Raw genomic sequence first — 18,200 nt, 5'->3', positions numbered from 1 at the left:
TCCGGACATGTACAGCTACTTTTAAAGCCAATTTATGCTAGTCAAACGGCATTTCAGTTCATAGTAATCAATTCAGTGCTTGTCAGTGATTCATATTACCATTATAAATCCTCCTCGTTTACATCCTTCTTCGTACTATTACCATCTTTCTTTTTTTTAAACCCTTAAATAGTTTGGCTTGGCTCAGCTGGAATAGTTCTAATTTAAACAACTTTTCTTATCTTCTACTAAGTTGTCATTTTTTATTTATCTCCTAAAGTTAAATTGGCTGAGTAGATGGCAAATGGTATTAATTGACTGATGACGGACATTGAGGTCAAGTTTGAATCATCTTTAGAATTCTGAATAGCACTAAATGAATTTTGCTTATTGCTGCTAAATACCATTATCTTAGATTAGAGAGTCCGAACTTTTAAACCTCAACTGAAAATTTAATTTTAAACCTGCTCATCGATTTAAATATTTGAAAAGATTTCTTGGTATAGAACATGGTTTCTTTATCTTAATTCTTTATTACAATATACTCCGGGACGAAAATAAGACATGTGCCTGTCAAGGTAATGGTCATTCATCACTTTCAATAAATTGAACATTTCTTCAGGACCATCCCAATTAATCAATTAACCCATTTGATTGTTATGTTATTTTAAAAAGTCTTTAGTATCGAAATTCGTCACAACAAAAACAATATAAACTTTTTTTTCCTGCCAATATGGCTCACAAAGGTAAATAAAATCATTACTTTTAAATCGAATTTTCTTTTAGAAAGTTTCTCAGAATGCCCAAATAGTTTGAAGCGGAGGGGTAGCGATTGTTTAAATTGAACGCATTGTCGAAAATGTCATCTCTAATGTCCTAAATATTGTGAATATTACAGAATGTATTCAAATTAGCTTGTCAACACAATTGTTAATTGCTCATAAAGTAATGAGTTTCGGTTTCTGTAAACAATAATGTAACAATTTACATCGATTATCAACCACAGTCTTCGAACTTTCATCAATACTGACGAAATTGATAAGCACAGAGGAAGTGCTCTCAATGTAAACAAATTATAGTTTCATTGTTTACATCTATTAATGCTCTCCTGTCCTAGTAATTGGAATAATAAATTTCCGCTTAATTTTTTTTATCTATCACTGCCAGAAAACTTTTTGTTATTTATGTAAAGCTCGCAACCACTGATCCCTTTGCATTTAGATTTTAATATTATGGAAAGGTCAAAGTGACCTCAGTCTGTTAATGTATTTTTCAAAATCCCTAAGAAATTAGAACAATTTGCCCTTCTCTTGCTTTTGTAGAGATCACCGATTTGAGTTTCATATCATTTTTATGCTAAGTGAAATTTTCATTTCACTTCTAGTTAGACTATGTAACATGAAATCAGATAAAATTTCAATGCGTTTCCAAGTTATGTCCATTGATCGATGACATTTTCATTCGCATTATGAGAATATTATTATACTACCAGAATTTCACCTAGAACATATTCTCAGAAGTAATATTTTACACATCTCAATTAGAATTATGAAATATTTCACTGATGGTATTACACATGCAGAACTATACGACAGTTTTCTAGCTATAAGCAGCGCAACATGAAAATAGCAAAAAGCTAATTGAATTTGCATATGTACTGCATTTCAGGATATTATGTTAGGAAATCCGATTGTTGCTTCCCTATCCATATTCGGGATTATGTAACGCTAGTAAATTAATGGAAGCAAAAATAGATTGTTCATTAAATTTATTTCGTTCCTGCGACCATGCACTTTCAGAAAGGCTATTAGGCAGAAGAGAGATTCCTCATTACCAGATGGAGTCGAAACGGATTTAGATTTAAGCGATCTTACAATGCCTTCTCATTTACGTCGGTCATCTAGCATGCCAAGTGTATCTGCTCCTGTTATCGGTAAGTGACTTTTAGAAGCAGGAACTGATTTTTTAGCTTCCAAATTTTACTTATTAGGGCTTTCGTTTATTTCCGTAATTTTTGCATAGCTATCTTGCAGGACCGGTTTTAAAACATTATGATTATGACTCAAGATTGAACCGACTCCAAAAACGATTTCTTCGCTTCACATGGCATCGTTTACAAACTAAGAATGGTGGAAAACGAGTCGAAAATGTTTTCGAAGAGGTTATTCATACCATATGTTATTCTCATTTTAATCTAAATTTTTCAATGATTCAATAATAATCGAACCAATTTAGAATCTAGGAAAGCAAAGTAAAAATGAAGAATTAAGATAATATGAAATTGTAGATGATGTCATACATGCTTCCCATCTACAAATGGATTCTACTTTTAGTATTAAGATCAGTATTCTTTCAATGATTAATTACAAAATCTTAGTGCTTGGCTAATTGCAATTTTACTATGTTCAAGCACAATTATAATTTTTGGTGGAATATTAAAAAAGTTTAGAAAACTTCTAACAACTCCATTCCACGTTCAGATCTTCGTTTACTCCTTTCTTCTTTCACTCTCTTATATAATCCTTCTCTCTTCCTTCTTAATAAATTTGATCGTATTTAAATTTTAATTAAGCTTAAAGTATATCTTTGAGTAAAGAAACAAACCATGTCTTGGTTTAGGTGTATGAGCGTCTTCTAAGGCAGTTACCTGGAATTTGGGAAATGTTTACAACACGGACCTTTTTGTCCGCAATGTCACACAGCGAAACGGCCACACCAAGAGATCATGCGAAGGTAAAAAAATGCTGAATTTATGTAAAATCAAATATCCATCATTTCTGCTAAAAATGGCAGAAATAGCAATGAATTTTTTGTAGTCGTGCTTTTTTCTCTTTCTCTCTCTTTCGAAGATATTGTATTGGAGAAAAGCGATTTTAGGAGACAGTGAAGTTGATCGATTATGGGATTAAAAATCTTGAAGTAAGCGACGAAAAAAGGAATGACACAGGAAGTGATTACGATCCTTTCTTACTCGGTAATTTCAGCATTCTATTGATTATTGTTTCATAGAAAAATAATGATTTATAAAGTTATTAGAGATATTAGAAAGGGCAGAAATTAATAAACAGAGATTAAAATTACGAGTGTTAGTCTGCTAAGTTGCAGAAACTAAAGCATTGGGCTTAATTGTTATCAGAGTAATTAAACGAGTAATGCAAGTTAAAAAAAATGGTTTGGAATCAATCGAATAGAAGTTTAATCTGAAATATTTGTCAAATAGTTTGAAGAAAGCACTTTTCCAATATATTTTATTATTTATTTAGCAATTTCAACCTATCCTGCTTGCAGGTAAAATACATGGTAAGCTTCGACCATATGGTTTCACAGGGAATTACTGGGAGAAACTTGGTGAAATTATTGTTGATGTGGTGCTGGGACAGGAAGCTGTTAGGGACTTACCTGGTGCTGGCCATGCCTGGGTTATATTCACTGCATGTCTTGTTGACCAGGTGCGCTTTATAGTTCCACGTTTTATGTAATTCTTAACACAAGAGTTTTAGATTAAATATGGCGAGTTAAAGTAAACTTTGAAATGCATCTTAATTCGTAAAATTTTTTGTCATAGCTAAATGAAATGGTTTTTCCTTCATTGTATATATTCTTGCAGCATTTCAATCAAACTATCAAGTTGTCAGTAATTTACATTATGCAACTATGTTTTTGATAAATTAAAAAGGAAATTAACAGAAAAAGTGCTCAGGGAAAGTCAATTAATTAAAACAAAAAGCATTGGTGACGGAAATTGGAGCATTTGTTTCAAAACAAAAATAATCCTAATATAATTAATATAATATAACTAGTTCTTACAGCTAAGGGCTGGATTTGACGAAAGCAAGAGCGGTTTGACGCCAATGACTGGAATATTCTCCCAGAAGTTTATTTGTAATACTGCCAGTTCGTACCATGCAAACGATCATCATCAACATGCATTTCTACCTGCTGATACAGTTTGTCACGTTTGTTTATATATGCATGAAAAAAACGAAAATAAGCTAGAATGTCTAGAAAAGCAAAACTGAACTTTACCGAAAACCGTTTACAGGATATGTATGGAAGAATTGTCAGTTCAGGTAATCATTTTAGCGCATACTTTCAATGTAATTGTTGATACCTTGAATCGAAACGCTCAACGGCTTTAATCTTGTCACATCACATGGACAAAAGACTTTTTAAAAGTTTATCGTCCTATTTCAGTGCTACATTAGTCAGTCGAATCCGTCAGAATATGCTCCGACAGTGGCATCGAAAGGAAGTGAAAACCCAACTTTTAATTCGAGTAAGCCGCAGAAGAGTGGAGGACGAAATTACCCCCTGCCTATAGCAGAACATGACAGGTCAACATTTCGGAGTAGGCGGAGAAGTTCAGCACGTTTCGCGGTAAGAAAGAAACACTTCAATGATCAATATACCAGCAGTTACTCACCGCGGAATTTGTCATCCGTTTATGAGGTTTCATATTTTTTCAAATGAGTAGGGGAAATTATCAAACTCTGCTTTGTAATATAAGTATGATTGATGCCATTAACTGTAAGCAATCGCTTTCAACTTCCATTGATAATCTTAACTCTGAAAGAGAGTTAATGCAGATAGATATAATCCCAGATCAAGTTTAATAACTTAATTGTGCTGATAAAATGGAAGCAATCAATACTGCGCTACTTTTTTCAGAATTCCAATACTCAGGTATTGAATCCAGAATCAGCAATGGAAGAATACATCTTATAAGAAACATCCCATTGTAACTGTAGCACCAATTATCTTGTTTATAATATGTTTTAGAAAAATTACATTTTTACGTAACGCCAAAAAGATCTCTGAACGGATTGCTTCCTGTTAATTCTGATTAGTGAGGGGAAAATGAGTACCACATATTATCCACACTTGTTGTCGAAATTATTATTATTAGAGTTAACCCAAATATCATGGGCAAACAATAACACAGTCCGAAAGCGGATAAATAAAATTTAATAAGAAATTCAGAAGCAACAATGAAGTCTAAGAATTGTGTCCTTTTAAAACAAAAAAAAAACAAACAAACAAACAAATAAACAAACAAACAAGAAACATAAATTTTTAAAGTTTAAAAGCTTTAAAACAAAAAACATAAATTTCGATTTCTCCCTCGATTCTTTTTTAAAACTTTTAGTCTTAGTTTTAAAACTTAACTATCATTTTAGCCTGTTCAGAGTCAATTTTGAATCAAATCTTTATAAAATATCATATCACTCTCTCTCAAAAAAAAGAAAACCTGTGATGCTTTAAATTTTCTTTTAAACAGTCTTCGCTACTAATTTAAGATAATAAGTAATGGAAAGACTAGTAACTGACTAATAATTAACAAAGAAGAGACTTTTTCTGAATCCCCAAATTATATCAAAAAACACATTCGAAACATGAAATGTGCATTGGGAAATACCGCGTAACAGAAAAGTGTAGCAAACAGTATTTCTCAAATCATTGATTCCTATTCATACAAATATATCAAAATGGTAAGGTATCTCTCCTTGATATCTTCCACATCTTTCATTCAAAATTCATCGCGATATTAATGCTATAAATTGATTATCTTTACTGCATGAAATACAATTTATGGAAAGTTTGAAAACCATCTAATCGAAGTGATATTCGAAGTGCAATTTCCAATTCATCAGTGATTTTGGAGTAAAGAGGTTTCACTCGACAATATTTCAAAAGACCCATTAATTCGAACTTGTAGTGGGCAGAAATACCAAATCAAACCCGCAAATATAATAATATTTAATCAAAAACTACCGGCTTGTCAAGGTGAAGTGAACAATGCATGGAACGAAACGATACAATACAATACCATACCATACCATACCATACCATACTATATCATACCATGCCATACCATACCATTTCGATTACACATTTCACAGAATACATTATTCATTATTCTTTAACTTAATCACTATACTCTATCAGTTTAACTTAGTGATTAAGATACAAAATACAAAGGAATATTCAAGAAAATAGGATGATAGACCAAAGAACAATGCTAAAATTCGATAGGGGAATCAGAATAATTTGGTAAAAATGTTTTCACTTTAGTCTTTATTTACGGAATGAGGCAAAAATATCCAGCTCAGTTGCTAAAATAATTCAATGTCTTTAATATCCAATGAAGTAATTCAATAATAATTAATTATTCCATTAGTTTCATTTTGCATTCCCTCCGACTGGCAACAATTTCCAGCAAATGAAATGTATTCTTAAGCCATAAACTATTGAGAGCAAAAATTTCATCATTTGGCCGAACAAAAAGTATGGAAAAAGGAGTGTAAATCGATTCAAGATGATGATTTAGCCTTGACATAGCTTGTTTAACTGAGAGTTTGACCTTAAAGACGCATAATTATGGTCATCAAAAGTTGCCCACCTCTGCAAAGAGTCTCATTATAACCGATCTCTCAATTAAAACACAATAAAGGACGAACTCATATGAGGACAGTGGTGCAACATCCATAAACGATCAGGTAATGGTCAGGTATTTGAGAAAAAAAAAACAACCAATAAGTTTTTTATTACTTTATGCACTTTCTGGAGGCTCTAAAAAATTTCTGCAGTGCATGTAATTTTATACATATGTAGGCGGAATCGTCACAAATGAGCTTTACTTTGTCATCGTCATTCTTATATCGTCGTCATTCTCTTTTCAGTATCATCAGCTAATATGGATAAACAGGGAATGAAGCTATTTTAGTACGCATACATAGCTGGTGTGTTGTTTTTTATCATATTCATTTATAGTACTTCCAGATGACCTGAAATGATAGGAAGGATGAGTAGATCATTCCTAAGAATAAAACATTCAATAAATTATAAGAATAACGTTGCTCCTAAAACCCTGTTAAACGAAGACTTAATTCCTTCTTAAGTACCTAGTTTTGGTCGCTGATTTGTGAAGTGGTTAGAAAGTATCATATGTAAAAGTACTGGTCCATATAAGCTTAATCCAGCTGATTTGTGATCTAAAAACTAGCCTGAGCCACCGATGCATGAGCCATATAGCAGTTGTAGTTAGAACCAGAAACGCAACAACCATAACACATATGAGCATTGCAAATAATGTATTACTTACACATACTTCTAACGTGTTTTGCCTTAGCCGATCACTGTGCTCATCTAAAAGTTTCCAATTTACAATTAATTAACTCAAGTTTGTGATCATATAATAAATATGTAAGATGGTTGGGATAATGAAGAGTTGTTATAAATAAATTAGCAAGGTATACAAGTGCAGAAATAAAACGTAAAGTTATAATTACATAGAAAGATTTAATCAATTTTAAACAAAAATTACGTCTAATAGATGCAGAAATTATTTTTTGTGAAAATTACACCCGAAAAAACGTCAATCTGAAAAGATTAATTTTTGTGAAAATTACGGAGCTCATCACCTGCACCATCATCATCATCGGCATCCAGCACATAAACAAGCTGTGATATTAAATCGGCATCAACTATGAGTCTTGATCTTTCAGATACCGAAGATCGCATTAGACGACGCTTTTTTGAGTGAATCTGTAACCTTACTATCTGCAGTATTTCAACTATTTTATTGGAAAAAAAATGTTTTGTAAATTTTTGAATTCAAAGGCTTAGTTCCGCTCTAATTCCTTTTTGTCCTCAGTTTTCAATTATTTTTTCAGAACAGTGGTCTTTCATAACATTTTAGATTTATGGATCAAGATTAATCGATATAACTGCAGGTGGATAGTTAATTTTAAAGAGTAAACAAGACCTGTCAACTCACGTCAGTGACATCGTTCAATTTTATTGCGTGATTAACCACAGAATCATCTGTTGTTACAAATACTTCGTTTGTTTTCTCTTTCTCGTCGTAACACATCGGCGGCTATAATTTCCATTTTTTTTTCCTTTTTTTTGAACAGCAAATAAGAAGAGGAAAGTGTGGAGACAGTGGTGACATAAATACAATATGATATAGTTCAGTTGCTTTGAGATCAAAGAGCTGTTAAAACCGTACTTGCATGCGGAACTCTTCCTTGTGAATGTACGTCCAGGTTTCATACAAGAGATATATCGGAAACATTCAGTAAAGAAACCTATCTTCAGGTATTAAGTACCGTCAAGTAGGTCTCCTTACTCAATATTTCCGGTATGTAAACAAATAAGTAACTTACAGTAATACCAATACAGCCACCACCGTCTCTAACGCACAGACGAATTTGACATTTGAATTGAACAATAATCCGATCAGCGAATTTGAATACCAGTGATTCACGATATGCCATGTTGAGAGATTCCACATACGTGGGGTCACCCAAAACTGTTCTGTCCGTGTGACACCTGAAGTACTACCACGAAACTTCAGATCCGATGTATTTCAGATTAGAAATTCTACTGCAGAAAATGCCAGGAAATATTCTACATTCTGACTTTGATCAGATGACTAACAAGACTTACCCGTTCTCATCTATGATAATTTGCTTCTCCCCTTGTCCATCTTCCACATAACAGTTATGGACCAACAAACCATAAACATCTGAAATATGTGGTATGCAAGAATTAAAAATTAATCTGTTTTCCGTATCTGTGCATAAGAAATCATACCAGATAAACACTCCCAACGATGAACGATTTGGTCACCAACTCTTGCGTACTTCAATATCGGTCCGTCAATTTCATCCCTGCGAATCGTATAGATGCAGTTTGGAAATGGATACTGGTATTCCAACCCTTGTGTTGCTATCGCACTGCACAGAATTATTATAAAATTTTGCAAAAATTGAATCATTTTAGCACTGAGAATTTCCTCAATTTCAATCGGAAAATTTTTTAATTTGAAATTTTGATGAAACAAATATAAGTAAATATGTACAAATATTCCCTGCAACACATTGCAGAATGGTCATTTAAGTTTCGCTGAACTCTGCTGTTTCCGTCAAACTCCATAATATTTCAACTGAGAGCTTGATTACACCCGGATCTCGTCTGTTTGATGCACCAGAAGCAGATCCAGTTGCAATCTCATACTAAATGACAAAAAACGAACCTCACTTCGATTCCGGAAGAAACTGCGCGTACGATCTCCCGATACATGCATCTGATGTGAAAAGCTCGGTCAAGTTTCGTTATAAATAACTAAAATTTACAACATGTTCACATTGGCTGGTCGAACGGAGAGACAGAAAAGTTAGCTTATCAGCCTAATCTATGATTCAAAAGCTGAGCATTTATTCTTAATCCAAAGAATAGAACAATAATATTTTTCCTGTATTGTCTCCCACTCTTTTTCCTATTTCTTTTGTTTTCTCTTTCTTTCCTTTTCTGTCTTTTCCCTTTCCGGTAAAATAATCGTTCATTAAATCATAGATATGAATTGGTATAGAATATATCAAGTTGAGATGCTGATACATTTACGGCTTGGAAGAATGCTATATTCCATGCGTCATATAGCAAAAATAATTTCAAAGGATCATGAACCTACCGGATGAAAACTGATAACAAGGATTGTTGAAAGCTGCATGCCTTCAGGTTGGATCTATAATTAAGTGCAAAAAATATTAAATTAAAACTAATTAAAATTAACTAAATGAATACAAATAAATCTTCTTTAAAGAAGGAAGAAAACGCTATTTCCATTGAAAAAGTTGGAGAATATGAATTTATATTATGCTCATTTATATTATATTATAGTTAGAATTTATATTATATATTTTTAATTTAAAAATGTTACCATACCATTCGTTGTCGATTCATATCGCACTGCCCATGACTTAATGTAATACTGCCTACTGGATTTTTGCTGTCTAAGATTGGCTTCCCATAATCAACTCGACAGTTTGGGTTGTTATAGTGACCTTTCACAAATACTTTACCTAAATATCAATTAAACAATTTCTGATCTATTGGTCAAATAAATATTTACAAAATTCTGATAGTGATTTTTGTTCAAGCTGATGTTTCAATCAACAAATTTAACAGTTGACACCATACGTCAGGTATACATCAAGGTGACAAAATAAAAACTTTATTGAATATCTCAATATTTAGGTAGAATAAAGATTTATCCAGGAATTATCATTCCTGGATAAGGTGGAAGAATGAGACATAAAAGAGTAGGCTGAATAGTGAATTTATAGAAATGACGAGGTGAAAATAGACATTAAAGTAAATCGAATAATTAAATAATATCGAAGAGACTAATAGGATATGAAATATAAAATTCACCTCGGAATTCTCGTTTGGTTTTGAATGCTAATTCAATGGTTTCCGGATTACACTTTATTTCCGGCGATCCAACCAAACCATTGTCTGTTTCGATCGTTAAACCCGTCTGCAATAAATTCAAAATCACTTCGATTATTTAATTGATAAGTAAAATATTCATGAAATGAATATGAAGACACATAAACTAAGTTATTGCAAAGATCGGATTTATAAATAGGCATAATTAAATCAAAAGCTTAACATGTTTCATTTTTTAGAAATTTTTTTTTTTGTTCTTTTCTAATTCATGTAAATATTTATTAAATTTTCAGAGCTAAAATTTTAGAAATCAGCAGATTTGGAAAAGAAATAATTGTTCCGAGCTACAAATTGCTCTACCTAGGCCAATCAACAATTTATCATCATTTTTGAATGTTTGAAACGACCAGAATCAATTTGATTTTCAAAAAGATGATGAGGAAAAGAAAGAAAGGAAGCTCACACTGCTCACACATATTTCCTCCAATCATCCTAGGAAGATGTCAAGGTTCTCATTTCAACCATTCTTAGCCTTCGTTTTTCAAAAACTGAGTTAATCAGAATAGTAATAATGGAAATGATGGTTAGTTGAATATGCTTGAGAAGAACTTTCTTGATCTTTTCATTCATTCACTGCTGATGCAATCACGCCGATTTTGATAAATATGTATTTAAAATCAAAACTAATTATGTAAATTTCCCAAAAGCTTCAGTTTCATGATTGTAGCTTTCATGATTGTAGCCAGTCAGCTAGAAGTTCTACAAATTTCAGTTATTGCTTCCAAACAAGTATTTCTCTTTTCTTTTCGTCACAGAAGTTTTCCGCTCTTACATTTACTGGCTGAATGCTCCGGCTGGATCAAATATGAGAATTCATATTGATATTCAAATTCCAGAAAAGGCAGTATCACAGCAACAGTTAATAAATTAACAGGAAATGATGTATAAATGGACTTACTTCAGATGATTTGCGTAAGACGAACCCGAACCACAATAAATATAATAAATTGGAGAAGTGGTACCTCAAAAGCATTTCGGATATTTCGCCTGCTTTCTGAAAATGGAACTTTTGAATTCTAATTATAATTACTTCTTTTGCTAACGCATGACGCTTTTTCATAGTTACTGGTAAAATGAAAGAAATAATATCAATTTGAATATACACATATGAATACATATACATACGAAACATATATATGAATCTGCATATCATATAAAAATTTGTTTCTAATCCATTGACATTTATTATGGAATATGTACATCTGAAACATATTATATTTACAAATGTCCAAGCACACTCAGTCCAACAATTCCGTTTCATGTAAGGCGCTCATTGATTTATGAATTACAATCAAAAATTCCGCTTTTGATGAACTTGCACTCTACCAAATTAAAATAATTAAGACAAACACAATAGCATAAAAGTTAACTTGCACTAATTTAGAAGTATATTGCGGTAGATTGAAAAAATGTAAAAATGAAGTTAAATTAACAATAAGGAATAAGCAAAGTTTCCATATGTTTTAGCAATCGAAGAATTTCTAATATGATACTATCCTCACAAGTGTATTTCATGCAAATTTCTTTTTTATTCAAACCAATTATTAAAAATGTCCACTACATCAATTACTTTTACAATCACACTTTTATCGTTTAAAAATTTCAAAGTATCGATTTTTAATGTTTAATTTTGACAAAATCTTTCAATAGAAGTATGGAATTTTTTACCTTTTGTATTCTACTATTACTTTGTTGTCTGATCACGATTACAGGTTAAAATCCCAAATAACTTCTGCTAAGAGAATAAATTAACTTAGATTAGGTGTAATATTTCATGCTAAGATAAAATTAGCAAAGCTGGATTTAGCATGATAGTGAGGATATCTAGCAAATTTCTTAATCCAGAAGACTAGACATCCATGATATCCGGTCAAATCCAATTTCCTCATCTTCTTCTCTAATATATTTATATCTATCATTTACTATATGCTTTGATAACCGCCTATTTGTAGGCTAATTTTGCTGTAGACCAGTTGTACAAACTTCTAGTGTTGTAACTAATTTTTGATCCTAAAATTATAAGCCATATATCTATTTATTTTGCTATAAATTGTAATTATCTCATAAGCGATGGGTCTGATTTTAAACTGTGTTGAATGGAGACTATCAAATCAGATGACTGATCTAGCTTAAAAGGTGAGAGAAAGACTTCATATTTTGTATACGAATAATATCATGTTGAAACCACTATATGCTATAAAATATGATTTAAAAAGTGTTAAAAATTCACATTTCTTTCAGTTTATAAAATTCGATTAAACGTTACTATATTTTTAATTAAATATTATTGTGCTGTGTCGGCGAACGATTTAAACAAAGAGTGATTTGAAGAAAAAAGTGAGCGGAAAATGAAAGATGACGTGATTAATCTTCAATAAACTCAGAGGTACCATTTTCAATTGTGAAATAATAATCTTTGTGGAGACAAAGTCTTTCAGTAAGTTACATCTCTTTCGATTGACACTTAAATGTGAAGCATAGATATGCTAAAAAAACATGAGAAAATGTCAGTAAAGCAGGGAAGAACTTTTCTTTCTTTTTAATTGTCACAACTGTTAACTATATCTCTTTAACTGCATTTCTTCAACACCTGCAAACCCTAATGCCAAGGTTAAACAAGTAGAAGGGAACCTAGGCTGGTCACATAAGGTGGACAATAAGGATTCATATTTACAATAAAGATTCATATTTAAATAAGGATGCTGTATTTTTATTTAAATATTATTTTTTTTTCTGGGAACCACACAGACGAAACATTTTGGCTCTGTGGATGGCACAATAAAAATTGTCATTTCAAGTAACTATTTGAAGAAGTTTATTTGCAATAGGAAAATGCCAAGCCAAGCGGATTGGTGAAAAAAGAAAAGGAAAGCAAAGGTTTGTTAAGTAAAAAGTTTTACGAACTTATGACCAATGAGTTTGTCGCACATAATTTGAAAACAAAGGAATTGAATTAGATAGTTTTTCTGCTGGAGACACCGAATAATGTCGCAGCGTTGATAATATAGCTTTTCTATTAATAATATAAGGAAGATAGGAAAAAGGTCACGAGAACCTAGCTGAATAATTGCGAAAAGAGTTTTGGCAGGTCAATAATCTTTCTTCCACACTTCATAAACCACCTATCACTTTCGGCCGTACCATAATTGATAATGGTATAAAAATATTTGGTGCAAGGCCGCTGAATAAATATCTACATCTATTTGGATTTTTGGTACAAGGCCGCCCAAAGATATATACATATCCTCAATCATTTCTCTGTTCAACTTTCTACTGAGCCATCATAAGCGTAATGAATTATTCTCTGGAAGACAAAATCATTCTCACCAACTCTAATTGAAGGGATCAAATACAATTTTATATGGAAATGTTTAATTTCAATGGTAGAAATTGTAACGATTAATTCTTGCGATAATGTTTGACGTTTTATGATTGTTTTATGATCATTAATGGATTAATGATTGAAAAATGTTTTTTAACCTAAGCCTTTCTCTTTTCTTTCTTTAAAGAAAGTTAATATTTTAGGGATGCAAAACAAATAAAAATTAACGAGATAAAATCGAAATTTATACAGGAAGGAAACCATTTTAAGTATTAAAACAAACAAGTTTTCCGTGCTTGTCAACGTGTTGTCGACACTTACTTTTCTTTAACGCCATTTCCTGTCCACATTCTTTACTTTGTAACTAAACAGAAGGATGATAATCCGAACATTACTATTTTAGGTGAGATCCAAAATGTTTAAATTTTTCTGATCAAAACGTTACCCACATTTTAAATGAAAATTTCAAAGAGTGACCACTTATCCATGTAGATGCTGCTAGTAAATAGCCGGAAATCTACTCAGTATGCCTTTGACGGAAAGATTCATTAAATCAAATCGGAGTGTAAATGTGAATAAATGAGGAAAACAGAAGTTTTGAAAATGGATAATCTTTCAGCAAATTTTCTGTCATTTACCTACTATCGAATTGGCCAATAGGTAAAAGAAACTTTCTGATGCGTCGTATCATCAGCTCTTCCTGGAGGCGCTTTTGTAAATAAAAAACTTGCTAATCATTTGGAATTTTGCTTCATTGGAATTATTCGATGAACCTCTTGCGCCCTATATTATGTAAACTGAGCCATATGTTATAAAATGTAAGTTTCAAGTTCAATTTCAATTCCACTTTTTTGCATTTTTGAAAATGTATTAAAACAATGATTTTACATGCAATTGACGAAAAAAACAAAGGAAACGAAAAAAATAAGAACCAATAAATGTATTGCCAAATACTATGAGTAATAATTACTATTCGAAGTGGTGTTTTTTGAAGTTGAAAAGGCATTTGATATTTCAATTTGCATTTAATGATAAAAGTATCTAGAATTCGTCTCACTGAAACCCTTGAATTGATCTATGATATTAATCAAATTATAGTGGAAAAAAGCCAATCTGCATTAACACCATGAGATTTACATTGATAAGCAAATTATGTAGTACTAATAGTGATGAAGAGAAAGGAACATGTCCTGGAAATTGAAGAGGAAAAAAACGAGCAAAAAATTTAGCGAAATATGATAGCATCCCTAAAATTCACTCCCCTTATTCATTCCTCCTCACAACAATACACATATCGCCATCAATTCATACCATCGCTTCTACTATCCCATCATTGTCTAATTAAAGCATAAGTGATGTTATCTTTACTTCCTTACAGTTTTTAACGCTTAATTATTTTGCAAAACAGAGTAATAAGATAATATAAATTAATTATAAAATCAATTAATCACTTAATCATATTCCCAGGAAAATAATCTCGAAAACTGGTAACAACGGTAATTATTACAACCAATTTTTTTTCCCAATAGAAAAGTGAGTAAATTAAGAAATACATATTGAAGTAAAAATAAATCAGAAATTGAGAAATGATAACTTGCTATCAGTCAATGTGATATTGATGGGTCAAATAAGTACATGCGAAAAATAGGCAATAATTCACTGAGGGATGGATTAGAAGTAAAATTTAGTAAGTTCAGCTTCTCACACTTGCAATGAGACAAATTTTACTTTCGAGAAGACTACTAATACTATTCAAAGAATAAGACGGTCATAATGGCTGAATATGGGGAGATTAGTACTTTTAGTGAAAGTGACAAGGTAGGGGACACCTTAAACGGAGCAGTTTTGCATAAAGATGATAAAAGAGGCTGTATGCAACAGGAGGGAGTATGACTGGAAGGATACAATTGGAAAAGCGAATAGAGTGTAGGCATATTTCTAAGAGCCTTGGAATAGTGATTTGTCGCAGCTGAAAATGATAAACGTTCAATTATGTGGAGAAAGAGAAGGATTTAGAAAGAATAAAAGAGTAGAAGATGAGGACCGTGCCCGCAATTCAGTCTACAATGCAATTGTAGGAGACTACTTTTTCTTTTATTGTTGTTGATTGGCGATAGTTGCAGAGTGTCGTAGTGTCATGTCACTGTAAGGTACTTCAAGTCCAAGTACACACTTATTAATGCATGTATTATATTGAAGTAATTGACCCAAGGCATCATGCAAACATTATTCTTAGTTTAGTCCTTCTACATTAAAACATTTAACCATCGGCTAATGTTGAAAAAGTAATTTCAAAAGCTTCAGCAATTAAGGGACAGAGGACTAGCTGACCAATCAGTTTTAAACTAACCAATGAAATACGTATAAAAAAAATAATATTTTGAGGGAAATCATTTCAGCAGTATATTTCGTAAATAGAAGAACAAAAGATACATAAAATTTCTAACTTTTAACTTTTTAGTTATACCCAAAACAATTTATGGGAAAAATCAGGAAGTTAGGTTACAATCGTAATATCTGTAAACTGAGAAAGTTAAGCAAATAAGACTAAATTAATGCTTTACTGAAGTGTCACGAAAATAGAAATACCGACATATGGAAGTGGGAAGTCAGAACAGGAATGGAATAAGAGAAGTTGAGAGCAAAGTAATAATCATCATCCATCAACGTATGGATCATTTAAAATTGCGAATTTGAAGGACACACAGAAGGAAACTAATACAGTCCACAATAGCCACGTTATTAAGGGGTTGGATGAACATTGGAGACAGTATGAGGATGCTGAATGCAAATACTTTTAACAAAATTAAATGAAATATTCCTCATTAAGTACATTTTGGTGACGTGTCCCACAGCTATATTATAATTTTTTGCATTATTCTCGTTGTAGTTCTGATAATTAGTATCATATTCAAAATTTAATAAACGATCAGAGATGAATTTTACGAGTGCTCAATGAATGATTTTGTCACAATCTGATTTTGATTCAATTTGGTTCGAATTTCGCTGAAACTTTTATGAAGACAGATGACGAATTATTTTCACTTTCTTTATCGTTGTGAAAGAGAACAAATGATTTTGCTATACTTTTTTTTCTTTTTTTATGATTTTATTATACTTTTTCACTGACAAGTAATTATTACATTGCAGATATACTTGTCATGTCGCAATGTTATCACCATTGTCACTAAACACTGTCGTTGTTGTTAAGTCATTATAACATGTGAGATCACATGTATACGCAAAAAAATCCTTTAGAACTGATAAATGGCTATAAAATATATAACATTACTATAAGCTGTCATTTTCATTGTCATAATTAAATTCTAAATAAGTTTTAAAATAAAATAAAATGAGATGGAAATGTTGCAGTAACATATTGGGTCTGAATTCATTTTAAGCGAACTTTCCAAAAAATGCTTGAAATTCTGATGCGAAAGTTACGAAACAATTTTTTGGTTGACAAGGATATTTCGGCTTCATATTTATTGAATATTATGTGGATATTTGCTATATTTATGAGATACTTGCTATTAGCAAAAATATTTGCTACAGTGAGGGTATTAGAATATTCGGTCAACATTTTCTTTATCCATGATCAGTTCTCAGCACTGATATTTGAGACATATTTGATATATATATATATATTAGATACGACATATTAGATATTTACAACATATTAGATGTTTTGAAACATATCAGATATATATTAGTTACGACATATATTAGATATGGATATTAGATATTTGCAACATACTACATGTTATATTTAAAACATTATATATTGGATTTGGATATTAGATATTTACACCATTTGCTATTTGCAAAGACTTACTATTTACTACCAACATATTTATCTACCATCATACTTTTTTGTTTATGACCTTAAGTAAGGCTTTACTCTGGTAGAGATCCAGCCCGATAATTTTCTACAAGGCAAGAGATGTAGGAAACATTGAAATGAGAGTTTTTGATTTGTCAGGTTTGATTTGGAAGGGTTTGTTTTTAGGCATAGACGAATATTCTGAGAAGGTATTCTTCGTTCGGTTCAGGAGGATGATATTAATCCGCAGAAGATAGTAGTAAAAATATATATCGGAAACAGTATAGGATACAATGTACGGTGCGGTCCTTGGTTAAGTGTCCGAAAAAGCAAATGATAATCATCTAGTTATAGCTTTGAGTATATATACAATTTTAATTAATACAAAGAGCGTATTTGATGGGAGTGGTTATAACAAACATTACATCAGATTTTCTCCTGGATAAAAAAAACTGTCAAAATCCGCTTGCAACAAAAGGCTCTGTTTGCAACATTAAGCATTGCAATTAGATTGGTTCTTAGACAAAGAAATTTAGCTTATGAGTGTGCTTTGTTGCCATAAAAAAGGAAGGATGTGGACTTAAATAATGATAACAAAGAAAAACGCATGAGACAATGAATTTGAGGAATGTAAAAATTGGTTAAATGATTCATGACATTGTTACAATTTGTGTGATTGATTTGTACATTGGTTTATTTAATTATTTCACTTTCATTTTGGAGCTTTCGCGATATTCGAAGTTTCGCGACAAGGAATGAGTTGAAAAAGGAGCGAGAAAT

At 31.7% G+C, this 18,200-nt stretch overlaps 2 protein-coding genes across 2 annotated transcripts; one reads left to right on the top strand and one right to left on the bottom strand.

Annotated features, from left to right (window-relative positions):
- Positions 1-1,653: 1,653 nt before the first annotated feature.
- Positions 1,654-4,449, top strand: LOAG_04410 (hypothetical protein; the record flags this gene model as incomplete). The annotated part of the gene is made up of 8 exons (XM_003139947.2): positions 1,654-1,700; positions 1,779-1,912; positions 2,013-2,140; positions 2,599-2,712; positions 2,857-2,953; positions 3,268-3,428; positions 3,789-3,935; positions 4,174-4,449. The coding sequence occupies 8 exons, from the start codon at positions 1,654-1,656 to the stop codon at positions 4,447-4,449; spliced, it is 1,104 nt and encodes a 367-aa protein (XP_003139995.2).
- Positions 4,450-7,368: 2,919 nt separating this feature from the next.
- On the bottom strand, positions 7,369-11,248 carry LOAG_04409 (cuticlin 1; the record flags this gene model as incomplete). Its single annotated transcript, XM_020446588.1, has 10 exons — positions 7,369-7,524; positions 7,757-7,858; positions 8,148-8,313; positions 8,431-8,509; positions 8,578-8,720; positions 9,020-9,108; positions 9,455-9,508; positions 9,709-9,845; positions 10,198-10,303; positions 11,174-11,248. 10 exons carry the CDS (start codon positions 11,246-11,248, stop codon positions 7,369-7,371), a joined length of 1,107 nt encoding a protein of 368 aa, XP_020303097.1.
- Positions 11,249-18,200: the final 6,952 nt, after the last annotated feature.

Source organism: Loa loa (genome assembly GCF_000183805.2).
Source record: "Loa loa unplaced genomic scaffold supercont3.32, whole genome shotgun sequence".
NCBI lineage: Eukaryota > Metazoa > Nematoda > Chromadorea > Rhabditida > Onchocercidae > Loa > Loa loa.
This window is presented reverse-complemented; position numbering and strand designations above follow the sequence as displayed.